Source organism: Barbus barbus (assembly GCF_936440315.1).
Source record: "Barbus barbus genome assembly, chromosome: 16".
Lineage (NCBI taxonomy): Eukaryota > Metazoa > Chordata > Actinopteri > Cypriniformes > Cyprinidae > Barbus > Barbus barbus.
Window position 1 is genome coordinate 24,300,175 of NC_136744.1, and position 24,938 is coordinate 24,325,112.

The 24,938-nt window shown below is 36.8% G+C and overlaps 2 protein-coding genes across 2 annotated transcripts in view; one reads left to right on the top strand and one right to left on the bottom strand.

The window, feature by feature from the left end:
• Positions 1–315: 315 nt before the first annotated feature.
• On the top strand, positions 316–3,488 carry LOC306882573 (5-hydroxytryptamine receptor 1D-like; the record flags this gene model as incomplete). Its single annotated transcript, XM_079437295.1, has 4 exons — positions 316–463; positions 1,460–1,620; positions 2,249–3,236; positions 3,346–3,488. 4 exons carry the CDS (start codon positions 316–318, stop codon positions 3,486–3,488), a joined length of 1,440 nt encoding a protein of 479 aa, XP_079293421.1.
• Positions 3,489–6,162: 2,674 nt separating this feature from the next.
• LOC306882457 (solute carrier family 35 member F3-like) overlaps positions 6,163–24,938 on the bottom strand; it is a gene marked incomplete at both ends in the record, with an annotated part of 89,509 nt that continues 70,733 nt past the window's right edge. The window contains 6 exons of the mRNA XM_079437082.1: positions 6,163–6,401; positions 6,789–6,878; positions 6,985–7,177; positions 7,732–7,857; positions 9,639–9,858; positions 12,552–12,894. Coding sequence (XP_079293208.1) covers positions 6,163–6,401; positions 6,789–6,878; positions 6,985–7,177; positions 7,732–7,857; positions 9,639–9,858; positions 12,552–12,894 — 1,211 coding nt within the window. The remainder of the gene's footprint in view (positions 6,402–6,788; positions 6,879–6,984; positions 7,178–7,731; positions 7,858–9,638; positions 9,859–12,551; positions 12,895–24,938) is intronic.

Sequence of the window (24,938 nt, forward strand, 5' to 3'; positions counted from 1 at the left end):
GTAATTCGCAAGTCAAGCATTTGATTTTCCATGTTGTCATCGGTGTAGATAAACCACTGGCTGATGGAGGGACCCTGGAGATATTAAACTGCACTGTCAGGTGCTCACACAAACCAGAGAGCAGTGAGAAGCAAACTCTCTGCTTTGAGTATTTTGCTTTGGAGTTGTTTTGATTGAGTATTGTAATATATTCTCAGGCATTTTGCATTATGATGGATGATTGGCTTATTGAAAACTAAATGGCCAGGTTGCTTGTGACGCACATACGTTCAGGATACCTCTTCAGAGAGCTTCCATATCAGATTGAATGTTTTTATGGAGCCCTCTGCTCAGGAGTGGTTTGATTCAGATGAGGCTGAGTTTCAGATGCAGACAGCAGTGAGGAACTCGACGGTTTTGTGGCCTCGGGTGCGTCTGGTGCTGGAGACTCTGATGGTGCTGATGAGTCTGGGCGCAGTGACAGGTGAGCAGTACTCTACTCAACACGATTCATTAATGTTTGTGAATCGTCATGTGAACTTTTGCATTTGATTTCTAACAATATCTGAGGAATTAGTAAATTCAGATTATTTGTTCATTTCTATTAGTTATAACATGGAAAATGAAATATTTTACAAGAATACATGTCGTCTCGTGGAAATTGTTTTAACAGATAATTCAAACAATGCTTCCAAAATCCATAGCCCCTATAGAATGTGACCATTTTGATGAGAAACAACACAAGCATTATTCGACATTATTCAACACAAACATACACAATTGTTCGCAAACAATTTGATGAATTTTGTGATGTTTTGTGGCGTTATGTGGTTTTGTCTCTCGCAAACATTCTATTTTATTAGATTCAAATTCTATTTTATTAGATCAAAGGATTGATTACAAAATATATTTTCTTAATTTTTCCCAGTAAATAAAATTCTAAACATCCATTAAATAATTTGAAACACTTAAAATAGGTTTTTGTGGAAGATAACTAAAATATTAAGCCTTGTTTTCAGAGAATATTTCTTGAACTAAGATGATTTTTTATGAAATTTCTTGTTTTGTGCAGCAACATGTAACGTGGTAGATGTAGAGTTTTGTTCGTTTATATAGAGCTAAATTATTTATTGCATAACAGGAATGATTCATTATATAGTAGGATAGATCACCGGTTCATATCCAAGCATGGTTTATGATGAGTGTTAATTAATGAACTAATAATATTTTTATATAGTATGTTACCAACAGTAATTCTATAGCATTTAAAGTGATATCATGGGAAAAAAGAAAAGAAGAAAAAAAAAACATGAATCAAAACACACTTTGCTATAAATTTTAGAACTGAGAACACTTTACTCAGTCCAAAAAATAATAATATAATATATAACCACATAATCTATAAAACATATGTATTATTATTTTATACACTGCGTATACAAATTTATAATTTTATTGTGCTTTTGTTTGTTCTTGTCAGGAAACATTCTGGTTATTGTGATTGTTGCTGCCACCAAAACCTTCCACACTGTGACCTCCGTCCTCATCATCAATCTGGCCATTAGTGATTTCTTAGTGGGAATAGGAGTAATGCCATTTGTAGCTGTTTCTATTATGAACAACGGATGGGTCAACTGCAATGTAAGTAGGAAATTCTTTACATTTCACATTTATTTAAATAGCGCTTTATACAGTACAGAGTTAATAAACAGGAAAATCACAGTGTTAATGCTATAAAATTAATCAATTATGAAAAGTTCAATTCAGCCATGAGCTGCTCTACAGAAAGCATTAGTGTCAATGTTGATTTGGTTCAGTTCAGTTTCAGTTTTGATGTTGCAAAGTTAGTGTCCAGCTCAATTCAGAACAAACATTATTTCTCATCTTACAGTGCCAATAAAGTTAAATAGACAATATTACTGAATATTAAATTTCTTTTAAACATCATCAAACAGTAATACTTTAAAGTAAAAATGTGTCATTTCCCAAGTCCTAGCACCACTAAATGCAAACACCAAAAGTAATCACTGTTTCCAAACAAGTCCCCCCCCCATTTGCTATTGGTTGACCAAACCAGTTGTCCCGCCCCCAAACTCGAGCCATTGGCTAAAAGTTCCTGGACTAAACTGATTTTGAAACAAACATAATGGTTTCAAAAGAACCACAGTTTATTTTAAAATTGAAAAATTACACGCATCACTTTTAAGTCACAAAATGTAATGCTTTATTAGTGTTTTTGAAAATTTTGTACTCTCTCTTGCTCTTTCAGGATCTATGTCTGTATGTCGGCTACACATCTTCAGTCTACTGCACAGCATCAGTTTTAACACTTGCTGCTATCGCCCTGGACCGTTATTTCTCCATTGTGGATTGTCTGCGGTACGATTCACAGTGCACAATATGGAGAACAGGTTTGGCAGTGCTATGGATCTGGCTGCAAGCTATGGTGACCAGCTGTCCTCCTCTCTTGGGTTGGAGCAACACTAGTTACGTGGCTCCCATGTACAGCTGTGCAGTGAACTGGGCCAAAAGCCTGAGCTACACCGTCATAATGGCCTCATTAACATTTCTTCTACCAGCTATAGTCATCCTGTTCTGCTATGTGAAGATGGTCCGTGTGGCATATTACCACGCTAGGAGGATTCACTGTCTGGAAGAACAGCTCCAATGTAACAGGACCCCATCTGTCTTGAATCTCCAACACTCATTCATGGACTCCTTCACGCCATCCAAGCTGGTGTACCATGTGAGTGGGAAGTTTGTAATGGATAAGTTGGATGTTCCTGGTGAAATTTCTCCAGATGCTCCATCTGAGATGTCTTCCAAGTCGGCTGGTGGACGTCTGCACTCATTCTTAGCTCAAATCCATAGCAGTAGCCCGCAGAATCCCAACCAAACTCAGCATCATAGAGTCTTGAGGTTGTTCTTGGTCATCGCCGCTTTCTTCTTGTGCTGGACGCCCTATATTAGTGTAGCTCTGGTGCAGGCCACCGAAACTGCTCTGTCCCGTCCCAGCACCCTCGTTCCCCCATCAGCAGTCACTTTGTCCTATTGGCTGGTGCTGTTTAATTCTGATGTCAACCCGTTGTTGTATGTGCTCCTCAGCAAGCGTTTCCAAGTTGCCTTCCAGAATTTGAGATGGAAGATCCAGGCCAGGTTGGGAAGCATTGTGGGACAAGGAGGTGGAGGCGAAAGTGACCCTAACGGAACGACCCACGGCGCACTCCAGAAACGACAGGGAACCGGCGTACCCTTCTGTCTTCACTCTCAGGTCTCAGTTACCCAACAGCTTCAAGGAGGAGCTGAATAATGTTCTTCCTGTGGCCGCCACTTCTTGTCCTGTTTGTGATAAATGTGGCGGACAAGGTTCTAGGATGGTGGACCACCTGCAGGTTCCCTCCAAACAGCGTGAGCCGAACAGACTTCCTTACTCTGCTGCTACTAAAAAGAAACAAGCCACATTCTTTTATGGACAGATCACAGTAAGAGTAGAACATGATATTTGCTGAGTTTATATATGTTCAGAAATAATTATTTTTGCTCGTGTTTCAGAGGGTTTTAAAGCAGAAGTGAAGGTCATATTTTTTGTCAAAGCACTTACATTAATTATTCAGTAAAACCTGTTTTTATTTGAGCTTTTAACTTCCTTTTAATCTTTCTTTTTTTAGGTGGTCCTCCTTTCTGTTTGGATGAACTTGGTTATGCTTTGCTGACATGATTGTGGCTTCTTGTCTTGATTACTTGGCTTTACTCATGGTTACATAATTGTGACATTTAAGTCAACAATTGAAACGATTAGATGAAACTTCTCTATAAATCTTTTTTCATCAGTGTTATAAAACTGATCTTTGTCTTCTCTGATGCATCTAATTCTAGGTAATATAATAGAAAATTACTAAATATTGAATGATTTTATCAACATGATTGGCTTGTCTCAACAAATTTTGACAATGTTTATTCCATTTCCTAAAACATTTCACAAATTCTATTGAACCCATTCAAATGGTCTGTGTTGAAAATAATCATGTTCAAACATAGTCTGTAAGGACTCTAAGCCAGCTGACATTTTAAACAGGAGAAAATGTAAAGTTGTACATGGTACTTGTGAAAACAGACAAAGCAGATCTATTAAATGGATGTTTTCATTTATTTTTATCATCATTTTCCTCAAATGTGATCAGAATGCATTTGTGTAAAAATCATTCCTTACAAAGGTTTACAATAATATCTAGCAATAATTCCAGAGGAATACAATATCATATTTATTGTCATTGTAACAATGACAATGGGAGACAGTGCTGATGAGATCCTATTGCAAATCAAAGAAAAGGCAGTGAAGCCGTCATCTAGCATTTATTGGTGTTTTCTGCATGCGTTTTCCTGTAGACCTAATTCCCTTCCAATGGAGCAGTCCGTAAGATTTAAAAAATGCAATGCAGTGTTCAAGAAAAGCGACTGAGTCTTATGAAGTGCAGGATGTGTTTTGTGTATGTAAAGGCGCGTTTCACTTCCAATCACCTCTTTTGCAGAGCAAATAGTCTGGGTGCACTTTTCAGAAATGGTCATACATTCACAGGATACACATGGCACCATTTACATTAACACGACTCACGGAAGATTGCCTTTTCGGTTTGCCAATACTGCCCCTGAAGTGTCCTCACAGTGGTTAGCATGAAAAAAAATTGGCTCAAAAATGTGACGGAAACAAAGTATAGCTTCAGTGTAAACAGTCTGGATGCTGTCATAAACCCACATATATCTTTGTTCACAGTTTAGGAAAAGAAATCCCTCTAGACCTCAGATGCACTTTGTATGAGGCCAGCTGGACGTCTGCACTCCTCCAGCATCCCAGCCAACCTCAGCACCACTGTATCCTGATCTATTCCAGGATCACCTTTTCTCCAAAACCATCAAGATTGCCGTTGTCCAAAACATCTTCAGTCACAGTTTGGGAGGGGAAATCCCTCAGATGCACCTGCTGCAAGGTAGAACTTTGTTGTACGAGAAGACGGCACAAGTTGCAGTTCTTGATGTCTGTATTAATGTTTGACAGATGTTCTAATGGACACTGGCAGCGATGCGTGCCAGTGAAAGCCATAATGTGAGCTTTAAAGTGACATGTTTCTCTGAGCTTCGAAGGGAAGTTAAACAATCTCAAGACCAGCAGGGATGCTTTATTGTGGACATATTGGTTATGTGGGTCTCTTGAGCAGGGGTCTCGAACTCAAACTACCTGATGTTTTTCCATTTGGACCAGTTGGAAGGTTACAACAAATACAAATGTTTTATGACCTTACATTTTAACTACATACAGTTAGTGAGGCATGGATACATCTTTCCTTCATACCTAGCATGGTGCTCATGTTTAGTGGAGTAATGATGCCTGAAATTGCATTACTGCAACTGCAAATTTCTCCTTGCACATGCAGGTTAACACATCCTGGCATTGACGTAACAATCAGACATTTTTCAATATAAAATAGCAATCAGTCTACATATATGATATTAAAAATATTTTATATATATATATATATACTGCATATCAGATGGGAAAAATAAAATAAAAAGGTCGAAGTAGCTATAGTGCATCAAAAATAGAAACTTCCATCTACTGAAGATGCCACAACAAGCGCTCTCAGTGTAAACCATTACATCGATTGTAATAAGAGCCATCTAGTTTTATATAGACGCATGTAACCCAAACTTTTCTGACTTTTCTGTTCATTTACATTCAAGTTTTAGGCTTATAAACCCATGTGGAGAATAAGAAATATACATATTTAAATTACAATATATAATATACATTAAATTACAATAAGTTATCAAATAAAGTTGAAATATTAAATGTAATATTAATTTATTAAAGTTTTAATTTGAAAAATGTAAAAAATTAAAGTCTATAAACTGATTTATGGGCTGCATTTAAAGATGAACCATTAACCCAATGGCCCGTATGTTCGTAGTTTGAGACCCCTGCTCGAGTTTCAGATAAAGTCATTGTTCAAATCCACTTACAGTTGGGAGAACTGCAAAACATTAATTGCTTTCGGAAAGCTTCTGTTATAATGTGCATGATGGTAAATTATGGCCTATGCAGCCTCATTGACATACATATTATGGAATGAATGCTCTTTCCAGCATCGTCCAGTCACTGGGCTTTGAATGGGGAAAGGTAAATGCGTGTCAGTGGGAAAATGTGGACATGGAGGTCCTGGCCCGTCGGGTCCAGTTGAGTCCTGAGCTGGTTCCAGTCTCAGCTGGCTCAACAGGTTGTTCCCGCTTTCTGAGTTTGGTGCCGAGCTCAATCAAACACTGATCCCAGTCCTCCGGTAACAGCAGCATCAGGAAGCCCAGACAGATGATGAACACAGCTATGAGTCGCACTGTGTTAAAGTGGATATCACAGGTGTAAAGGTCCACCACTGCAATGTGAACCAAACACACATTTAGAGCCAATTACATCCACAACAAAACTATCTAGATGAAGTTACAATGACTATCCACTTTCAACTGGTTCAAAACAGGTTTCCAAAAAGTTAAATTATTTTTTCATTATCTAATTTAAAATGATTTCTAACAATAACAACACTTTTTAACAGGAACACAAACACAAACTTTTAAAACGTATATGAGCTATGAGTGTAATATAATGACAAATATGATAAAATATGCTTCTGTAGAAACCACAAGTGATTTTGATTACATTTTGGAGAACTATTTCTTTAAATCAGTCAGTAGCACAAAATGTACTTTTTCTGTAAACAAGTTTGCTTTTATATATTTATAAACTTTGAACAGAATGAACTCACTTGCATTGACTGGGACACTCAGCACAATTCCAAGTGAAATCAGCTTAGGGTATGTAACGGCAATGCCAAAATTCACCAGAATATTGAATGCTGTAAAAGAAAAAAAAAAAAGCACAGTAAATGTCTCATACAATTGTGTGCATAATCTGCATATTATATGTATAATCTACTTTTTTTCTGTCAGTATTTTATCTACCTAGTAAGAGTCCAGCAACTCCACACAGGTAGGCCCAGGGAAGATCAGCTATGGATGTGAAGTACTCAACATGTGTGAAGTACAGTATGACTGGCACAAAGCTCATAAAGACAAAGTTTGCACCTCCAACAATGGTCAGAAACAGAGCCGCCTCGCCAAACTTGGCACTGCCCAAGACAAGCTTGAAAAGCACCTGAAGAATAAAAACAAGACCAGGTCAGATTCAGTTTCTTCATCTGTGAATTGGTTCATTTAATTAATTAATTTCAGTATGCTACAGTACTTCATATGGAATTATCACAGTATGCATATTTTACTTGATCCGTTTTGTAACAAAATACAGTTTTGGTTCAATTCTGCTGCTCATTTAGTGAAAATGGTTTTATCTTTCAAATGTCAGAAGATGTGGGTAAAACATGGCTGGTTTCTAGCTCTTGATAAGTTTGAAATGCTAGCCAACTGATGAGCTAAACGGATCTTTTTTTGTCCAGTTCCCTTATTGATCTGTCCTTTTCAGATGACCGCAGGAGTTGAAAGTACATCACAAATCAATCAAGACAAATAGATTAGTGAGGTCATTTTAATTACAGAAAACAAGGCACTCCCAGGACACGACACTCCATGACTATGTACAGAGATGCAGTTATTGATAAGTATAGTTTCAATGACACAAAATTGAATGACAAAACTGAACCGAAAAGGATTTGATGAATAACAAAAGGGTCATTACTGTTGAAGCAGGGTTACCTTATAGAGGGCAGAGGCAGATGCAGAGGCCACTACAAGCGTTATGCCTATAACAGAGTGACTGTGAAAGCCATCAGCGTAGGTCAGCATCACGATTCCAGCGATGGCCAGAATGGCAGCAACAATCTTGTAACAGAACAAAATAAAGGTAATTGCATTCACAATGTGTTCACAAGCAGCACAAATATGGCCTGTAGAGAGCGAGAAAGAGGTTTAGAGATATTTTAAATATAATAGGGTTTGTACAAAACATGATTTTAAACAAATTGTGTATCAATATTAAGGTTCTGCAATATATAAATATATTGTGGAAACTTAAATTCCTGTAGAGCTGCTTTGCAACGATTTGTATCGTAAAAAGCGCTATACAAATAAACTTGAATTGAATTTAATTGAATTGAATCAAGGGCAAAACGATCTAGACAAAATAATTTATCATGTTTTAGGGAAATTATTTTAGAATGTGATCAATACAGCCACTTAATTAGATACAGACTGTACATAACAGATATAATAATATATGAATACTTTTCTATCAGAGCAGATCATGTCCTTCAGAGAATATTGATGATTGAAGTAAAAAGAAATTGATTACCAACCTCTTTCATTTTTATCATAAATCTTTCTTGTTATTTCTCTTTTCATACACAATGAGAATTCAAGGAAGTATGACTCTGGCATTATATATGATGGAACAGGCTTGCTTTATAGACTGTGTGCGTGCGTGTGTGTGTGTGCGTTGTGTGCCCAAATGAAAAATGTTTCCAGAGCGTAGCTGAATTGAGTGCAGTACAGAAACATTATGAGGGTGTCAGAAAGACTGATTACTCCCACCCAACAACTGAACAGCTTTCCTCTAACGCTCTTTTCCTGCCCTGACTTTTGTTTTGGCCCAGCTCTCTCTGTTCTGTCTCCTCTGTTGCAGGATTGTGGTTTTACATTCTCATATATATTCGTACCGTACTGTACCATGATCTTGCCAGGAAAACATAGAAATACACGAGTGAATATCATGAAATATCTCCAGGGCATATTTCATCATAAAAATCACAAACAAGAAAAAAAAATGTTTTTTATATAAATATTGAAAACCATTACTCAAGAAAGAAGTGAATATGTTGAGCTGGAGGTCATTTTTAGTTTCTGTTGGGCTAGCAGCACCTTACTCATCTGAACTGTATCATGAACTGATCACTAATCACTAAATCACATGAGCTCATGGTCTCTCTGTCATCTTATCATGTCCTCTAGATGAAAACCCACTTAACTTCTACTGCGCCATGGACGTCCAAACACCCTGACTCACCAAAATCTGTCCAGCACTGCAGTGCCCGTGTTTGTGTGTGTGTGAGAGAGGAACAGGAACACACAGAGACAAAGAAAATGTTACACAGCACTTTGGTTCCTTGGAGCCAAGAAAAAAAAAAATGGGAACAGGAAGGAAGAAGACAGGAAAAGGTGATTGTAAAAGCAAAGTATTGTACTGTGATGGCATTGGTAACTCATGGGATTACACACCATCCATCCATCCATCTAATGGTTAGAGAGTCGGACTCGTAATTCAAAGGTTGCGGGTTCTAGTCTTAGGCCGGCAGGGATTGTAGGTGGGGGGAGTGAATGTAGGGAGGGAGTGAACTCTCTCCACCCTCAATACCATGACTGATGTGCCCTTGAGCAAGGCACCGATCCCCCAACTGCTCCCTGGGCGCCGCACCATTTTGGATGCGTTAAATGCAGAGCACGAATTCAGAGTATGGGTCACCATGGCCGTAGGTCACGTCACTTTCACTATTCTATCGATCGTTAAACTCTTTTAGCAACACTACGGCAATTAATCATTATGAAAAAAGCATGTCAAATCAATATCTAGAGTTTTATTCAATCCAACAATCCATCCATCCACTCACCCTGACGCCCATAAAGCGATCCCGCAGTACGATCCAGGACAGGAGAAATACGAAGGCTTTGTTACAGCAGAAGAGGGCTGATACATCAGTGCTGTTGATCTTTCTCAGAGCCTGAAGGTATAGGTAGTTTGTCATAATCCACAGAAGGCCGAAAGGGGCCACTTTAGTGAAGAACACCTTTGCCGTCAGTCCATCATCCCCAAAGAACCGACAGCACTCTCTGAAATACCACAGACACAAAAAAATTAATTCATTGTCCTCCGCACATATTTCACATTCGATCTGCTTTATGTCCATTAGGCTACCATTCAAAACTACTGGGTCAGTGCATTTTTTAAAGGGAAATTAACACTTTTTATTCAGCAAGGATAAATTAAGAGTGACAGTTGTAGAGCCCATTTCAACTTTAAAGTGTTTTTTTAAATTGAGATTCTCTAATTTCTATATTCATATATAAAATGTGGAATATGGATTCATATTTTGGAATCACTACTGACACTTCACATCGATGGAAAGTTCTTTGAAACTCATATTTATTTTATATTTACAAAGGTTTCAATACTGAGGTGCAGTTTAAAATAAACCGTAAATGTCTGTTTTGTTTAAAAATGTTTTAGTGTAACCACTAGAGTTTAAGGGGCAGGGTCTTACAGAAAAAGTGGCTAGGGCAGGACAAGGTTTTGATATGCTCTGATTCTTTATCAGTTTTGGCAAGCTTAAGGTAATTTCATTCAAAAGCTCGGCAAGATATCCTGTATGAAGTGCTTCATTTAAACAAGAATAATTCATAAGGGATGTCAGGTAAAATTTATGTGGGTCCCAGAACGTGTTGGGATTATGGGTAATGAGATGGCAGATAGGCTGGCTAAAAGGGCACTTACAAAACGTAGAACGTAGAAATGCAGGTAAATTTAAGCAAAGCAGAGGTTAAATACATAATTTGGGAGAAAATCAGCAAGAGAGGTGGGAAAGAGGAGAAAGGGAGGCACTTATACCAAATTTAGAGAAAATGTTAAAAAGGATAGGGTGGGAATTGGAAATAGGAGAGAAGATGTGGTGATGACTAGGTTAAGGTTGGGACACTGTTCATTGAATAAAACACTAAAGATGATAGGGAAAGCACCAGATAGGGTTGTGTGAGGGATGTCGAGAAGAGGAGTCAGTGGAGCACATAATCATTACTTGTAAGAGATATGAAACAGAGGCAGGTAATGAAGAATAAACTGAGGGAGATTGGGGTGCAGGAGATCAGATTAAAGGGGTTACTAAACTAAACAGGACACAGAGTAGAATATTGATTACATTTTTAAGGGAAGCAGGAGTTAGTTTTCTTGAGTAAGATTTAATGGATAATTAAAGTGTGTGTGTGTGTGTGAGTGAGTGAGTGTCATGTAAGTGTAGTGTAGGAAAGGGAATAGACTAAGTTTTGTTATAACCTATTATCTGATCCACGCTCTGGAGCAGAAGGGGGTGGTAATGCACCAATAAGCTGGATGCCAACCGCCGTTAAACTGGAAAGAAGAAGAAAAAATAAAATGTTGCGACGCTGGTGTACTAGTCAGTGAGACTTGGGATCTGAGACGTTACTCATTCAGAGTTGGATGTTAGTCAGAAATATCTTCTTTTTAAAGTTTCTCTTACTGAGTAAAGAAAAGACTGAGTTTGTAAAGGGAACTTAAATTTGAGAGTTGAGTGAACTCAAAGTGAGCGTGTGCATGCGGCGTGAGAAGATAATGCAGTGGGTGGCTCGTGAATTGTGCTCCTGACGATCGGATTTGCTTTTCTTCGCTGTTACATCGTGTCTTTGGAATCTCTGAGTATTCAGTGAGGTTTCATATTAATATACGCTCAAAAAACACACTTAAGTAGACTGAAATCCCAGTTTGTAATCTGTTTAATGTGACTTGAATAATTCATATGGCAAATAAATCAAATCCAAAAAAATATCACTTCAGCAACTTCATCAATCTGTCATCTCACTGATTTTAGTTATGGATAGATTTATGGCTTATTTAATTTAATTGTCATTCTGAAACCAACAAAAGGATGTTGATCAAGTAAAATGCCATTTTTTAAATCACATTTGGATGAATATGCAGTCAGAGGTCCATTTACTTCAATTCAAAGTCTTTGTATAGTTTACTACATGTCATGGTTGGCTGACATGACTTTTTAAGGTCAGCATATTGGCTGATACCCATAGAAAGAGAAAGAGAGCGTGATTATGGGTACATCAGGACCTTTACTGCCTTTTCACTGATATTCTCTAAAATGTTAAATGGGTCTCTGGGCTACATGTCAACAAAATCAGCCGCTTCTACTATTTTTAATAACATGAGGCTTTAGATAAATTGAGTTGGCTAAACTGCATCATAATTAATGCACAATTATAAATAAAGGCACTTCATGTCCATTTTCCATTTTCATCTGCTAATATTGTTTTCTTCTGTGTGATAAATTGCTTGGGCTCTTCCACATTTTACACAAAAGCATTTGCTAAGTGATAGATAAAAAGAAGCACTTCCCCAGAATCTACTGTTTTACTTCTCAAAACTCTCTACTTTGGTCTTCCTAGACAGAACAGAAAGAGATTTTTCATCAACGACTCAGTTTAAATAAGCAATGAGGCTGCTTAGTATTCAGCATATAGAAGATTGAAGGAGAAACCCAGAAAGGACAATCTGCCCGTGCATTACAGCATGGAATTTCCTCAGTGTCCCCCTCAAGAGAAAGGGATTTCACTAAACAGCTTCATCAGATGTCTGTGATGCTCACAGTTGGATATTTCAGCTGTACTACATTTTTAATCTTTCGCTCCACTCCAGAAGCTAATAAGCTGTGTATTCTTCACCAAGAAGGCAATAACAGAGTGCACTGCTGGATAAACACAATCTCACGGGACCAGATTCTTACCTAAACCTCTGTTTTGGGGTCTGTCTCTCAGGACTCTTGCACAGATGGCCGATGTAGTACAGAGGAAAGAAGAGGCAGTTCCACGAGGTGGCGAACCATGTGAGAGTGAACGGTGCATCGTACTGCTTGAAGGTCAGCTTGGCCAGCTGGGTGGAGCCTGCCCATGATGAGCACACGCACATCACCATGGCCACGCCCCATATTGCTTTTCGCACTTGGACGGCTGTCACTCGCACACAGCAGTTTAATCTCTGCCTCCCCGCCCCTGACTCCGCCCCTGCTCCGCCCACCATCGCCTGTCCATCGGCAGTGCCCACGATGTTCTCCCTCGGCCGGTCCTCCCCTACAAGCAAACAAAATGACATCAGTTGCTGATTTATGAGCTGGTTTTTTTTAATTATGGTTTTAGAGCAAACAGTGAACAGAGACAATCAAATCACTTGACACTGTAAAAATACTCCCCTTAGATTGCCTTCGAACTGTCGTAAAATGGCAGATTGCACTATTACTAAGATGTATAGTGAAAATTTTCAGTAATGCAGTACAAATTTGGATGCTGTATTTACAACTGCAGTTACTCTGTTGTAAATATATTTCCACATTATATGCTTTTCAAATGTCATCTTAATTTAAATTTTTTTTTTGCATGTGACAATTTAATCTTATAGAACTCTTCAAAAGAGACTAAAAACGTGTGGATTTTTATTTGAGTATACATATTTGCATATATATATATATATATATATATATATATATAATAAAATTGTTCTGTTCTTTAAATATTTTTTTTTTTAAATTCTACATTACTGTTTAGAAGCCGGTAAGATATTTAAAACGTTTTTGAGTCTCTTATTTGATCATTTATTTGATCAAAGATTCAGTAAAACCTTAATATTGTGAAATATAATTCAAATATGTTCTATTTTAATAAGTAATTTATTCCTGTGATGGCAAAGCTGAATTTTCAGCATTATTACTTTGGGCTTCAGCGTCACATGGTCCTTTAGAAATCATTCTAATATCCCGATTTGCTGTTCAAGAAACGTTTCTTATTATAGTAGCACTGCTTAACATTTTTATGGCAACTGTGATACTTTTTTTTCAGGATTTGAATAATTTGAAATAACAGGATTTATTTGAAATAAAATCCTTTGTAGCATTATAAATAACTTTACTGTCAATATTGATCAATTTAAAGCATCTTCCTGAATAAAGTTACCAAAAACACTGTATTGTACTGATCTCAAACTTGTAAACGTTTAAAATTTTTGTCTTTAAAAGCATTTTCTTTTTCCAGAATTACATGAGAAAATTCCCTCAAATGACATGATAGATGTCTAATCCATTGATTTCCAAACAATGCCTCTCACCAGCGTTCCCTGAAACATCCAAGAGGAAATCAATAGCATGGTTTACTCATTCAGCACAGTAATTATTTTAAAGTGTCAAGGGGAAATACTTGAAAAACCAAGAATATTTTATAACACAGAAACTCTGAATGGAATCTGTCTGCAGTCTCTCAAGAACTGCAGTGCTATTGTTCAGATCAGATAAGCACATCTCAAGCCCACCATCCATTCATAAACGCTCTTAATGGCTCTTAATAGCCCTTCATCTATTCACACGCAGAATAAATGAGTGGAGTAATTACCCTGCCTGCATCTGGTGGAGGATTCGATCTGTTTATCCATAAAGAGAACAAGGTGCATCCTTAGCACTGAAGCATCTGAGTACTCTAATAACATACTTAAAGTAACAATTTTTGTTTTTTCCAAGGCTATTCACAAGAAAGTAAACACTCAAATATATACTGACTATAGCATACTAAGATTCTGGTATGACCTACTGCATTAATTCTGAATCCCAAGTTAATGTTGAAAGAAATATCTTATGTTCACCAAGGCTACATTTATTTGATCAAAAATGGTAATAGTCTAAAATAACAATTTTCTATTTTAATATTTTGAAGTATAATTTATTCCTGTTATTGCAAAGCTGAATTTTCAGCAACCATTATTCCAGGCTTCAGTGTACCTTGGTCCTTCAGAAATCATTGTAATATGCTGATTTGCTTCTCAAGAACCATTTCTTACTATTATCAGTGTTGAAAACAGTGCTGCTTAATATTTTTGAGTAAATCATTTTAAAAAGCTTAAAATAAATGCATTTCTATCATAACAACTCTCGGAGAGTTTGGCATGGTAATGCCCATGACAGTGTAAATGTGTTTGGTCTTGGCAGAATAGATCTGCTACGCTGCTGCTGCTGCATCAGAGCAAGTACCGAGACTACTGCCAATACATCCAGAACACGCTGCTGTGAGCATGTAAGAAATAGACCCTGCAGGTCTATACAGGTGGAACTAGGGAAGGTGGAGGGTTTCTGAAACGTGCTGCAACTGCTACAGTATCCACTAGCCAAGTATTTGAATGTTGAGTAGCAATCTCATTGGCTACAGATACAAAAAGACCCAATCAGCTGCGCCGTGTGATGTCATTATGTCAGATTGAGTTAGACCTATCGGACTGCGCAACCTAGAGTTTCATGACAGAGCTTTGGATTTATTTGAAATAGAAATCTTTCCTAACACCCGTTTTCATTGAATATTATATCATATCTACTATTAATCTATTGGTGTCTTACTCTTAATAGTAAATAATTCCATTTCAAACGGGAGCTTGATCATCGTATATTCATGCACAAGCCTAATAATAATCACAAACTAGCCTGAATCCTAATCTTTCTAGCAAGTGATTCAAAGTGAAAGATGATTTTCTCTTGAGACCCTCAACAGCCTAGAGACATTTCACACAGACAGATCCTGAGTGAAGACTGTAAGACAGCACCTATCACAACACAATAAATCTATCATGAAACAACACCGTATACAGCATAAACTAGTGTTTAAGGTGATCCTCATTTCTTTTAAATAGTATTTTAGGTAGTTTAGGTGATCATCATATGCGTTCTCCTGAAGTACAGAAGCTGTACAAGGATCCATATCCCAAACTCTAAGAGACTCTTTGAGATTCTTTGTTTCCGTCCACTCAAGCAAACTTGTAGCCTTCATGTACCTGCACCCCTATAAGGATGTGCCTAGAGAAGCCTTCAACATCCAAAGCTCAACACTAACAGCTTGTTCATAGATAGATCTGTTTCTGTTGACAGAAGTTCCAGTTTCCATACAGATGGAATCAAATAACCAGCAGTCAAATAACACCACCCACATGAGGTTGTATGTGTAAACCGACACTATAGTGTACACTATTCTGTATTTTCACACACACTCGCTGCTGAGGCTGTTGTCATATCATACACCACAGTAAATGTAAAAAAAAATGTCCTCCCAAAGATAGTTCTTCTTTGCTCAACTCAACCTTACATTTGGGTTTAATGCCAAACAACAAGCAATACTGTTTCTTTTTACTTTTTATATTAGAATAGCAAACTTTTATTTTTTGTAAGAGCACTGAATACCCAAAGATCCAAAACTTCAATGAGGAGTATTTTCCATGTTAGACTATTCAAGGGACTCAATCTCAAACCTCTTTTAAATGACTCATGAAATGCAAACTGCTCAAAGGTGTGTGCATGGTTGTGTGAAGCTTTCCTTGAATACAAAAGCCAGCTGTCACTGCACTCTGCCAGCACTGTATATGTTTTCACGCACCGCTTCCCTGTCCCCTCATAATGAACTGCCACTACCACTGGGTATTTAACATGTGGGTAATTATCTGAAAGCAGTGAACGTGTGTAGTAACCATGGAGACTGATAATCAGTATAATGCGGATAGAAATCTCTGGAGACACATGCTCACAAATATGTACGATACTCAATACACAAGCTCAGCAGAAATCATAAAAAAATTTGCTCTTTGGAAAAGAAAGAAAAGAATAAATGTCAATACAAAATATAATAATAGTATTATTATTATTTATTCTGAGAATAATAATAAAAGAAATTTGCAATGTGGAAGAGAAAATAAATAAATAAATGCACAATGTAAAATATAGTAATAATTATTATTTGCATTATTTATAATAATAATAATAATAATAATAATAATAATAATACATTTACACTGTGGAAGAGAGATAAATAATACAATGTAAAATCTAAAAGCATTATTATTATAATAGTATAAGAATTACACATATTTATTATTATTATTATTATTATTATTAGTAACATCAAAAGTCTCTTTGTTTTGCACCAGCAGAGGATGTAATGCATACCACTCTCTGAAAACCACTGGTTTAGGGGATCCAAGTTCAACTCTGGTGAAACTGATCTTTGTCACCTTCAGATTCTGACCCCATAAACCTTATGGCTTTTTCTTATGTTGCTGACCACTGTTCCAGACATTGGCCATCTAGCTAGATCATCAAACTCTGGCAAGCAGGACCAATCAACTCCTACACCAAAGAAGACCAAGCTAAGCACTTTTCAGCCAAAAGCAGCCTTTTCAACCAAAACCAGATCTACATTCATTAACTCTGCCATCAACACACCATTAAAACAATGCTGGATGTGATGCGCCTGCAACAAAGAGATGCTTACATGACTCTTTTATCATATTATCATCAATGAAGTGTTCTCCACCAGAGAAAACTGCCATGCAGTTTCTGCAACAATATTCTCTGTAATTAACAGTAAGAGAAGGTCCTTGACTTCAGAAGAACATCTTCAGCAGGACTAATGGAGTCTGAATAAGAATGTCACTTAGTGCTAATGACAAAGTCTTTGACCTTCATAGGAATTTAAAATGATTAAAAAGGTTCTTACAGAAAGCTTTTGATTTCTAAAAGACTAAGTTAAGTGAATGGCCATTTACATTTTTTTACCATCTGAATGAGATCATCCAGCGGACTGCAAGAAGGTACTGGGAGGTACCAGGAAACACTTTTATTGTCTTTATAATGCCACTTAATATTTTTCTCAAATGGATCTTAAAAAAATATTTAGACCTTTAACCCTTAAATGCTGGTTCTTCACAAAGAATCACCAATTTTGAGGGGTCCTTGGTATCAAAGGTTGAAAACTCAATTCCTATTAAAGAGTTCCTAATTCGAAACTAGCATTGCCATTTGTTTCTTTATGCTTGAACACTTCTGAAGAGGCTATTTTGAAGGCATCATAGCTTCAAGTAACAGTTCTTCTTTTTGACAGGGAAGATTAAAATCTGGCTGAATCAGGCCAGTGAGTGTTCCTCACAAAAAGCGTTTCAAAATGAATCAACGTGTCAAGTGGAGCTCAGACAAAGTGCATCGGCAATGAGGGCAGCGGTCAGAGCTCAAAGTCTCAAAATGCCACGAAAGTTCAGCCTGAAAGACGTGACAGATTTGAATCAGAACCTCTGTGACCCAGACTCAGCAAAAACTGTGACAGCGAGCATCAGGGAATGCCATTTGGTAGGTGCTGGTATAATGAGCACACAATCTGAGCAATGGGAAATTATTAAGATTTAATGAGTTATCTTTCACTCTATTTCCTGCGTTTGCCAAAATACGCCTTCAGCTCACAATGGCAAGCATTAAAAATGCTGGATGATCTGTGATGGGTTCCATAAAGATCCTTTAACATCCAATTAACCTTTTCATTGTCACAACTGTTTTTTTTTTTGTTTTTTTTTTCAGTGGAAGTGGAAAAAAGTTCTTTAGACAATTAAAATGTTCTCCATGCTAAGAAAGAAGTTTATTTGGGGAGCCAAGAATGGTTCTTCTATGGCAACATTGTGAAAATCCTCTTTTGGAACCATAAAAAAAAAAAAAAAAAAAAAAAAACATAAACAGTAAACATTTACTCAAATTAAATCTTTAAAAAAAAAACTTAATTTTTTTGTATTTTAACTAGTTGCCAAGGAAATATTCCCGTTTCGGGGAATTAAAAAATTACAAAGCTACTTTTGACCTTTTATCTCACAATTTAGACTCTTTTTCCTCACAATTCTGAGTTTATATCTCACAATTCTGTTTTTTGTCTTTCCACCATATAAAAGGTAATTGCAACATTTTTTATCACTGCAAGAAATTGAATTGAATTGCAAGAAAAAAGTCAGAACTGTGAGATATAAACTCAGAATTCTGACTTTCTTTCTTGAAATTCTGAGTTTACATATATCGAGTTCTGTTGTGAAGCTCTACATGGTGCAGGCCGGTAGGTTCACATCATTATTCATATCAGCAGCCAATGATCTTGCTGTTCAACATTTAAATACTTGGCTAGTGCTTGCTGTAGAAGTTGCAGCGCGTTTCAGAAACCCTCCACCTTCCCCAGCTCCACCTGTATAGATCTACTACAGGGGAAAACTCGCAATTGTTTTTTTTTTTTCCCCACCACAAAATAAAAAAATAAAAGGTAATTGCAATTTTGTTTTTCTTACAGTTCCAACTTTTTTCAGTTGTTTATATCTCACAGTTAAAGATGATTTTCTCAGAATATTAAAGTTTAAATCTCACAGTTCTTCATCTATATCTTGCAATTCTTTGTTTATATCTCTCAGAATTACAAGAAAAAAGTCAATAAGCTCCTATAAAAAACTATAGACATTAAAAAATACAAAAAAAAAAAACAAAAAACAACAAAGTGAAACTTTAAAATAAAAAATAAAAAATACTAATTAGTAACAAAAACTGCAGTGATACTAAAACAACCCTGCAGCCTTCTTGTGAAAGTCATTAGGTCTGATGATTGCTTAGTACAGCTGTATGACTGCCACAAAATATGAGCCTATTGTACAAGAACAGATGTACAGGATTACCCTTAATGATTCCCTATTCTAACATGATAATGTGCCCATGTGCACTGCTAAACTCAAAGTGAAGAAATAATTGTTAAAATTGTGTCATTTTGAAGTCACGTATGCCCGATAATTGTCTTTAAATTGCACAAAAACCCAGAGCCTTTTTCCTTGCCCATTTCTACCTCTTTTTGAATGCATCTGTTTGAGCTCTATACGTAGCCTTTGGTAGCTTTCTTCCCTCCTATGTTGTCTCTGCAGTGCAGATCTCTTTTGCTGATAACTGCCAGTTCTTTGTAGTGCCAACTCTGCACTGAGCTCAAGCAGCATGAAAGAGCATGGTCTCCTCTCTCACACACGCTACGGAGCAGGTCCATGTTATTTTGTAATGGCATCATGAGAGTGTCTGGGAGATCGGTGCATAACTTCAAGCAGTTAGAGATGAAAAATGAATGTGTTGCCATCTGGGTGACGGTAGTACAGCTCTGCAGTGCCATGGATTCTGGGAACAGCTCGGTTTTTAGAGGATTTCCCTAGATGCGTAACGTGTCCTTGAAGGAATATATCATGTCACATGCAAGTTAAGCTCTGTTGAAAGAATTAGAGGCATGCTGTTGATTACTACAGAAATACTGACTCTGGACGATATATATGGAATTTTTACAATATACAGTATTTGCAATGATTTTCCAGGAGATATCAAACGGAGCAATGTTCAATATTTTAATGATTTTAATGTGCTTTTTATTTTGCGTTGTCTCGATAATTGCTTTGATTTATTTCCATTAATCAATTCAGTGAATCAGTTTAAAACTGATGAAGTGATCTTTTTATGTTTAACTCAAAAATGGACTAATGAATGTTGATGGTTCCTCTTGACTAATTCAGAGAAAATAGGCCACATTTGTACTGAATATTGTCAAATGGCTGAAAAATATAGAGATATTTGTTCATCTATTTCATATATATGTACACTGTCTTTTTTTTGCTATATTTTTCATATGATTCTTATTATTTTACTGTATTTTGTTTAAATAAAAACAGCCTTGGTGAGCTTAAGAGACTTAAAATAACTAAATCATCAATCAATCAATCAATCTTACCAACCACAAACGTTTGAATGGTATAGTATATATATATATTTTTTTTTTCAGAATCAACAGTATGTAACATCAACCTGCATTTAACAAAATATACTTTCTTTAAATTTCAAATTATTTTTTTTATCATTAGTTTGCCTCTTTTTCCCCCATTATACATCAAAATGCAAGTACTAATTTGCATATGTTTGTAATTTGGTGTAAATTTCTGAATTCCAGCCATCCAGAACTGCTTAGATTGGCAGATGCTTTGCTTTTAGCATGATAAATGCCCACACAAATTACCATTCATTTATGCTGACACCACACAATATGTTTTCAAACTCATTGTTTAGGGTCTGCAGCAGTGCTGGTCCAAGTTTGTAAAGAAGACAACCTCTCCATTTGCAAATAAAGAAAAACATTATTCAGCAATATACAGCAATACATGGCTTGAAGATACACTCTCTTAAAAACACTGCTACAGTATTCTGATCACGGTCATTCTGATCACGGTCAGACCATATCTATCTGTCTGCAAATATTTCAGTTCATTGTGATATTTACTTGGGCAACTGATTTTGACAGCATTGTGTGTGTGTCAGAAGAAGTCTATGGAAACAAGTGGCCTGTGTAGACTCTGCGTGTGTGTGTGTGTGTTTTGGTGCAGCAGGTCAGTGAACCCTGTAGTGTCCAGCTAGAAGAACAGATGCCCGGGATGTCACACTCTGTTGTGACCCTGCTCACGGCTCACAGACATGACAGAGAGAAGCATAACCCTGCCAGTTGCCCACTGTTTGTGTGTGTGTATGGCTGTGTACTGTAGTGCTGAGCATCAGAGGCATCTGAGTGGGCAGTAGTGTGGATTTTTGATTCACTGAATCTCTTCTGTTTATCAAAAAGACTTGTTTACTGATTTGTTCTTTCTGTACATTACATCATTACACCAGTAGGCGGCCATTCTTTTATTCAGTCATTCTTTTATTCAATTGACTGATTAATTAAAAAAACATGAATTAATTTGTTCACCCTTCATTTACCAACAGTATATCGTGTAAAATTAACTGCTGTCAGGGACTTCATATATCTGTCAGATTTTGATTCATCCCAGTATATCTGATTAATTGATTCTTTTGAATCTGTTTACCACATATATTTTTTCATTGATTCATTTAGTGACAGAAAGTAGGTTAAATCATTACACCAGTAGCAGGCCACACGTGATTATTTTTTTTTATTGTTCATTCACTCAAATTATTCTTTCAAAAACATTAATTCATCTTTTTAAAGGTAGGGTAGGCATTTTTTCCAGAAATATTTTTGTTATAACGGTTGAAAGTCTCTTCACATTCTGATAGCAGTCTATTTCTGTGGAAGTCTCAGGACCATAAAATGCTTGTCCAATCATTGCATTCAGTGCAAATGCAATCACATGTTGTCCTTCCTGCCTGTCAACCTATGTATTTGCATATCTCCTTTCCACCAGTAGTTAGCGTTTGTGGGCGTGGCTACTGTAGCAGGCTGGGCCAAAAGGTATTTAGCTCGTGTGAAAAAATAAATTCAGATTCCATTAAAGAAGTGCAAGCCAAAATTCAAACACTTGCCAAAATACAAACCCCCCCCCCCACCCAATTTTTTATTTTATTTTTGGGTTTCAGTCGATACAATGAACTTGTAAACTTGAAAGTAGCCTACTTTTACCTGATGAAACATGCCTTTAATAGACCTGTAATAGCTGTGTTTGTTATGTTTGAGTTGGGGAGGCATGGCACATGAAAGGGGTGTTTCATGTGCCGTTTATATATATATATGAATGTAAATGTATGTATATGTATATATACACACACACACGTATGTATATATACGTATATGTGTGTGTGTGTGTGTGTATATATATATATATATATATATATATATATATGCCTTAAAGTCTATCCCAACCCCTCTCTGTCCCCTTCTCCACCACAGCCTATAGATCCTGCAGAAGAAGGACTGCAGTTTAACAGACTGGAGTCATGCCAGCGTTCCTGCTCTAGATCAATACATAATAGATTGACCGTAAGTCTCCTGCTGAATGTAATTGATGAGCTTTGCGCTGCAGGTGTCTCCCCAAACAGAGATTTCCACACTAATGTCCTGACAGTGTGAAGTGCCCAAGTAATCTGACAGTTAGCTTGCAGCCTTCGACTTAAATATACAATACTAATCCAGCTCAGTCTGTAAACACTGAGACAAGTGTGCCAAAACCCATCAATAAAATGCTGCCTTGCTAGATGTATAAAGTCCTCTTTTTGTAAATAAGTAGCACTTCAGGAGAATTAATATAAAAAACAACGATAAAAATAATTCCTTGTGTGAACAAAACAAGGCTGTATTTTTAGTAAAGAAAGAAAGATAGAAAGAATGACAGAGAGAGAGAGAGAGAGAGAGAGAGAGAGAGAGAGAGAGAGAAAATGAAAGAGAGAGTGCGAGAAAGAGAGAGAGAGAGAAAGAAAGAATACATAGCCTCAAGATGTAGTAAATATAGTAAAACTCCAGTAGTTGGTGACAAGTGACTGCCTTTTTGACTGCATTAATTATCAAACCGATTTGTTTAAATAGACCTACACAGATTCTTTCTAGTGAGCCACTGAATCATTCACTCAAACGATTTGTTCAAAAACAGAGATTCACTGAATCTGTGTCACTCTGAGGTGCGTGGTTAATTCTGCTGCAACAGAACTGTTTTATAGTGTAATACAAAATAAATATGGTCTGCAATTACATTTAATTTTATTTAAATGTATACATAGACCTATACTTTACTGATGGAATAAAATATGTCTGATGATATATAATGAATAATAATTTCAAGACTAAAATGTTAAAAACATTGTAAAAAATTTCCAGAATAATAAAGTCAAGACTTTTTGTATATCTTTGTTCTGTAATTCAAATAAGAAAATGTCTGAAATGAAGCTCAGATGAGATCTCTCCCCCTCACTAGTGCGCTGAACGAGAGACAAAAGCACCCATTTCCACTCACGCAAAACGCCTCTTAGTTGGGATTACGTACATCCAAACACAAACGTATCACAAGCAACACACGAAAGTTATTCTTAGACTGAAGCACTATATCAAACTGACTGATGTCAGACAGAAATACAACTCACAGCAACATAGAGGTTTTGTGCCACGGCTGACTGCTGTGAAATATATTTGATTAAAACGCTTCAATTAAATGGTTGGATATGTACCAAAAACCAACTTAAAATGGCCCACTGGCTTCCAAATAGGGACGCAGAGTTCTTACGAAAGCCAAGATGTGAACAGAAAGAGTTTGGCAGTGAAGGCGCGTGAGTCACATCAGTGTAATGACTCACTGCAGGTTTATTACAGACTCTTACTTCTGCCACCCTGCATTAGATTTAGAGCCTGATGGAGGATCGGATCAGGTTTACAGATCCCTCTGGCTTAACGTTCAAGCTGAAATGAATCTCAGTACTTATAAGTAGGCTAATAACTAAACATTGCATATCTCCATATAATAATGTGGCTGTTTAACAAGTAAAATGGAAACATTCTGCTTTTATTAAAGCTGAAGTTGTTGATTTCTGGATATACAGGGCTCTATGTTTGTGTCCAGAGTTTCCCGCAAACAAAAATACAGCATCCAATTTGGGAATAAACGACTCGGTTTCTTACTAACAAGTCAGTCAAAAGAATTCACTAATTACTGGGTTAATCAGTTAGTTTGCGAATTGAATATGACTCATGAGTCAGTCAGTGAGTCTCTCACAAATGTTAATTTTTTTTTTTTTTATGTTCGATTCAAACTGTGAATGAGAGCTGTGCTCGTTAGACTTACTTCTGTCCATTTACTGACTGGTTGTTAATAACAAATGTGTAGATACCTTTTCACAACATTCACAGTTTGCTATAAATTCTAGTATTGTAAAAATATATTTGGCAAAAATGTTGTCGAACAAAGTCCAATTGTAATGTTGAATCAACTATAAGGGGTTTGGCCAAATGTCAAACAGGTTTCTATTGGCTGGACAAAGAAATAGCCCCACCCCTAAACTCACGCCATTGGTTGAGCCCATATAAAAGCACCACAGCATTTACTTTGAGGAAATCAACCTCTAATTGTTTACTTGAAGATGCCTTTGTAAAGTATTAATGTGGGATATGAGAAAGAGTATCAACTATTAATCTTAAAAATTGTTTCATATTTTCTGTACCTCACCTCAAAGGAAGCCCAAAGGGCCCAACAGATCTCTGAACTGCCAACTTAAAGCCTTTAGTAATCATAGAAGCTGCCAGAATTTGACTGCAGGCAAAGCCTAAACCCCTGCAACAGTATGAGTAGACCGCTGGGTCTGAGCCAGAGCTGAAACCAAAGATCAATGAGTGTTTAACATCCCACCTCATTTACCATATTACACATAAACACACTAGAGTATAGCAGCTTCTGTTCATTCTGCCTCCGTCTCTGAACCAGACACTTTGAAGTTCCAGAGACCATATATATATGCACACATGAGTGCAAAAAAATCAATTAGACTATCCAAAGAAAAAGCGATTAC